This window comes from Oncorhynchus kisutch, linkage group LG8 (genome assembly GCF_002021735.2).
Source record: "Oncorhynchus kisutch isolate 150728-3 linkage group LG8, Okis_V2, whole genome shotgun sequence".
NCBI classification, from domain to species: Eukaryota; Metazoa; Chordata; class Actinopteri; order Salmoniformes; family Salmonidae; genus Oncorhynchus; species Oncorhynchus kisutch.
The window spans coordinates 76,031,973-76,037,243 of NC_034181.2; the positions used below are offsets into that span (position 1 = coordinate 76,031,973).

General features: G+C 48.7%; 1 protein-coding gene across 3 annotated transcripts in view; it reads left to right on the plus strand.

Annotated features, from left to right (window-relative positions):
• The window catches only part of LOC109883903 (FTO alpha-ketoglutarate dependent dioxygenase), a 184,003-nt gene extending 180,154 nt beyond the window's left edge, over nucleotides 1–3,849 (plus strand). For 2 of the 3 annotated variants that reach the window (XR_004210909.1, XM_031831238.1), the window contains one exon: nucleotides 549–3,849. Coding sequence is in view for 2 of the 3 variants with exons in the window: in XM_031831238.1 (XP_031687098.1) it covers nucleotides 549–555 (7 nt within the window). In the remaining variant the exon portion in view is untranslated. The remainder of the gene's footprint in view (nucleotides 1–548) is intronic. The other variant, XM_031831239.1, reaches the window with a different exon arrangement.
• Nucleotides 3,850–5,271: the final 1,422 nt, after the last annotated feature.

The window sequence follows — 5,271 nt, forward strand, 5'->3', positions numbered from 1 at the left end:
ATATGAGTCTGCATACCTCCCTGTAGCTCCTTGATTGTCCTGTCACCATACAACAATACTTAACCATCTCCTTCATAGACCTACGTGGTGTTGCCACCACCCTCCTTTCTGTAACTGCTACCTCTCTGCTCAGCAGTTCTCTTCCTTAGTCAGAAATACAGTTGAATTATCCCATCCTGTTGGCATTTAAACTCAGCAGACATTACTCTGCAGTACGCTGGCCTTTTCATAGCCACCATGGCTCTCTGATTAGCTCATTAGATGTTTCCCAAATGGCACCCTATTCCCCATATAGCGCGCTCCATTTGACCTGATACCTATGGGCCCTGGTCCAGAGTAGGGTAGTAGGGTAGTAGGGTGCCATTTGGAATGCAGACTTTGGCTCCTTCAGTCTGTGTGTTAATTACAGTGTGTGGCCGGGTCCCGGCCCTGCCTGCACTCTGACATCTCAATGACTTGTTGTCATACAGACGGAGTGAGTGACTAGATGGGCTGTGAATAGATGGATGGAGGAATGACTGGGCTTGTGTTTTCTTTCCTCCTGTCAGGATGTGATGGATGGGACACAAAGAAAAGAGAAGGAGAAAGAGAGCGAGAGAGTCACCCCGTCATCTGAACAGCCTCTATCGTGAGGACAGACGACAGAGGAGGAGAACAGGACCTACCAACTCCTGATGGTGTCAACGTCCTCCAATGGGGGTAGACTTCCCCACCCCAGCCCACCCTGGACCCCTCCCAACCCTGTACCTCGCCCCACCCCGCCCAAACCAGTCTCATCTATCTTTGCTTGGATTGACTCAACATGGCTGCAACATGAGGATGGAACCCTGAGTAGTGCTTTGCTAACATGCTATAGCTGGTATTGGAACTTGTCTCACAATGGTAACGTGGATAACCTGCAGAATTAAAACTGAATGTGTAGGAATGTATTATTTCAATCAATGTTCTGTTTCTTTTCTACATTTAACCAGCTTTGTGTATGGATATGACAAATAGTCATACAGATGTAGGATCATAATTTGACCAGTTTCTCACAGCAGCAACAGGAAATTACAACAGATTATAATTAATGGCCATTTTTGTAGGGGTTGAAATTTCCTGCAACAACAGGGTGATCAAATTAAAATCCTATATCTGTAGTAGATTTATACTTTCTGTTTCTAACTCAATGTTGTTCTAATTATACTGTTGTATCCTAATGTCCATTCACTTCCTGTATTTCACAACTTTCTTGTTCAGAATCTCCCAGGGCATGACTGTGTTACTAAGATGTGTGTGTGTGTGTGTGTGTGTGTGTGTGTGTGTGTGTGTGTGTGTGTGTGTGTGTGTGTGTGTGTGTGTGTGTGTGTGTGTGTGTGTGTGTGTGTGTGTGTGTGTGTGTGTGTGTGTGTGTGTGTGTGTGTGTGGTTGAATGTATGCCACGGCAGTATTTACAGTATGTGATATTGTATATGTGTGAAGCAGTATGATAGGGATAGGGCCTGTAGCAGGGCTGGGAGATGTTTGTGTTAGAGAGGAAAGGACATGAGAGTCCAGTAGGCAGGTCTCTGTCTGCAGGCATGTCTCTAGTCTGCTCTGTAGCGCTGAAAGGCAGCCCAGGCAGACAGCTACTGTAGGGCTGAAAGGCAGCCCAGGCAGACAGCTACTGTAGGGCTGAAAGGCAGCCCAGGCAGACAGCTACTGTAGGGCTGAAAGGCAGCCCAGGCAGACAGCTACTGTAGCGCTGAAAGGCAGCCCAGGCAGACAGCTACTGTAGCGCTGAAAGGCAGCCCAGGCAGACAGCTACTGTAGGGCTGAAAGGCAGCCCAGGCAGACAGCTACTGTAGGGCTGAAAGGCATCCCAGGCAGACAGCTACTGTAGGGCTGAAAGGCAGCCCAGGCAGACAGCTAATGTAGGGCTGAAAGGCAGCCCAGGCAGACAGCTAATGTAGGGCTGAAAGGCAGCCCAGGCAGACAGCTACTGTAGGGCTGAAAGGCAGCCCAGGCAGACAGCTACTGTAGGACTGAAAGGCAGCCCAGGCAGACAGCTACTGTAGGACTGAAAGGCAGCCCAGGCAGACAGCTACTGTAGGGCTGAAAGGCAGCCCAGGCAGACAGCTACTGTAGGGCTGAAAGGCAGCCCAGGCAGACAGCTACTGTAGGACTGAAAGGCAGCCCAGGCAGACAGCTACTGTAGGGCTGAAAGGCAGCCCAGGCAGACAGCTACTGTAGGGCTGAAAGGCAGCCCAGGCAGACAGCTACTGTAGGGCTGAAAGGCAGCCCAGGCAGACAGCTACTGTAGGGCTGAAAGGCAGCCCAGGCAGACAGCTACTGTAGGGCTGAAAGGCAGCCCAGGCAGACAGCTACTGTAGGGCTGAAAGGCAGCACAGGCAGACAGCTAATGTAGGGCTGAAAGGCAGCCCAGGCAGACAGCTAATGTAGGGCTGAAAGGCAGCCCAGGCAGACAGCTACTGCAGGGCTGAAAGGCAGCCCAGGCAGACAGCTACTGCAGGGCTGAAAGGCAGCCCAGGCAGACAGCTACTGCAGTAGGGCTGAAAGGCAGCCCAGGCAGGCAGTTTGTGTAGGGCTGAAAAGCAGCCCAGGCAGGCAGTTTGTGTAGGGCTGAAAAGCAGCCCAGGCAGGCAGTTTGTGTAGGGCTGAAAGGCAGCCCAGGCAGACAGTTTGTGTAGGGCTGAAAGGCAGCCCAGGCAGGCAGTTTGTGTAGGGCTGAAAGGCAGCCCAGGCAGGCAGTTTGTGTAGGGCTGAAAGGCAGCCCAGGCAGGCAGTTTGTGAAGGGCTGAAAGGCAGCCCAGGCAGGCAGTTTGTGTAGGGCTGAAAGGCAGCCCAGGCAGACAGCTATTATAATGTGTGGCTGATAGAAGGATCCCCGTCCTAACTGCCACTCTCTCTTCATAATTGCAGCTGTTCAATGGCTTTTAATTAGTCTTAAAGCGTGTTGAGCACCACTTTCCCTGTATCGCTGCAGGCCAGAAACTCAGATCCACGGCTTCTGACAAAACCAACCAGGAAAGAGAAGCTATGGGTGAAATGTGATGGTTGTCAAAGCCAAGCAGAGCAGCCTTCTTTTTTCTTTTTTGGTAACACTTTATTTCAGGGATCATCAACTAGATTCAGCCACGGGACGAATTACAAATGATTTGTAGACTGCAAATTTACCCCAAGAAGCCCAACCAGATATAATATTTGACTATAACGTAATCATTTCAAACCTTGCTTATATTTGTACACGATTAATTGTCTCTCTATTATGCGTGGGAATACTTGGGAATTATAGAAAAGTAATTCTTATTTTATTTATTTTTTGCTTAGAAAACCTGGGTGTGAAATAAAACCAACAACGGCTACCAGTTGTGCAGCTGCTTTCTTTGACCTGGCCACCATAATGCCTTTATAACAATGCTGTAAACATGTCATAACGCTTCATAGCTTGTGTCATTGTGATAACTGAAGCTTAATGGCATGTGTTGACAAGTTATGACTCGTGGTATGAAGCTTTATAGCATGGTCAGGACATTTTTATGAAGGTTATGAAGAGATCATGGTGTTTAGTTCAAATGAAGTGTTACCAATTTCTTTATATATCTATCTATATCAACAGGAAGTAGAACTGATATATAGTGCTAAAAATGTTTTTTTTTACTTCTGGAAGTTTTTCCAATTTCAAATGTTAACGATTGCCAAAATGTTGTTCTCTTGCTTAATATTTTTGTATCTTGACTGAGGTTGAGATTGTAGACTGGCTGTATTGTTGAGTTGAACAACTATGTGCTCTCTGTTTCACAGCTCAGCTTGTCTGTCTGAAGCTTTAGGAAGGCAGTAAATAAACCAAGACAGTGTTTTATGACCCTCTCTGTGTGGTGCTCTCTGTTGTGTCCAAGGCTCCTGCATCATGTTCATCATCACACTGTATCCCACTTTGGCCTCGCTGTGTGTCTGTGTGTCCGTGTGTGTATTTGTGTGTGTGCCTGTGCTTTTGTGTGTGCATGCACATTTACACAAGTACACATTTCATTTACCAGGCTGTGTGAGAAGGCTATCTAAGTGTGTTTTCCCTTTTCCTAGAGTGTGTGTGAGCAGTGAATTGAGACTCATTTGTCAGGTGAGTGTGAGTTACAGTTCTCTGGCCTGCATGCCCTGTCACCACCTGGCCTCTCTCTCTCCCTGCCAGATAGATGGGATGCCCTGTCACCACCTGGCCTCTCTCTCTCCCTGCCAGATAGATGGGATGCCCTGTCACCACCTGGCCTCTCTCTCTCCCTGCCAGATAGATGGGATGCCCTGTCACCACCTGGCCTCTCTCTCTCCCTGCCAGATAGATGGGACGCCCTGTCACCACCTGGCCTCTCTCGCTCCCTGCCAGATAGATGGGATGCCCTGTCACCCCCTGGCCTCTCTCTCTCCCTGCTAGATAGATGGGATGCCCTGTCACCACCTGGCCTCTCTCTCTCCCTGCCAGATAGATGGGATGCCCTGTCACCACCTGGCCTCTCTCTCTCCCTGCCAGATAGATGGGATGCCCTGTCACCAACTGGCCTCTCTCTCTCCCTGCCAGATAGATGGGACGCCCTGTCACCATCTGACCTCTCTCTCTCCCTGCCAGATAGATGGGATGCCCTGTCACCACCTGGCCTCTCTCTCTCCCTGCCAGATAGATGGGATGCCCTGTCACCACCTGGCCTCTCTCTCTCCCTGCCAGATAGATGGGATGCCCTGGCAGCCATCTGTACAAAGTCCTCTTATTTTCTGGCCTATTTCACTGGCAAACAAATGAGCCCAAGTGTGTCTGCAGCACAACTAACCCCTGGGTTTCAGGCCACTCTGTCCATCGACTTACTCTGCCAGGCCATCCCAGCCCTAGCCATGTCTCTGTAAAGCAGATAGACGGGCCATTCTGTCTGTCATACTCTAGCTTGCTCTCTCTACTATGATGTACTGTACGTGACTATATTTCTTAGACATTAAACGAGAATAATATTTCTTCTGTGTATTTATTTCATTTAGTCATGAACACAGTCAATAAAAGTTCATATTTGAAACGGGATGTCTCTATAGCTAAATGTAAGGGCTGCTGTTTCACACTACCGGTGTGTAGAAATGACTTTTTAACTGAATAATTACTCATAAAATAATAATACACCCCTATGCAGGTTTATAGGCCTCTCCCGCCAGGAAGGGCCTGCTGGGTTGACACAGTCAGTTGAAGCCACAAGCCCAGCCAAGCTGAGGAAAGAGTCTACTGTAGCTAAGTTACAACCATGGAGACCTGCCTCA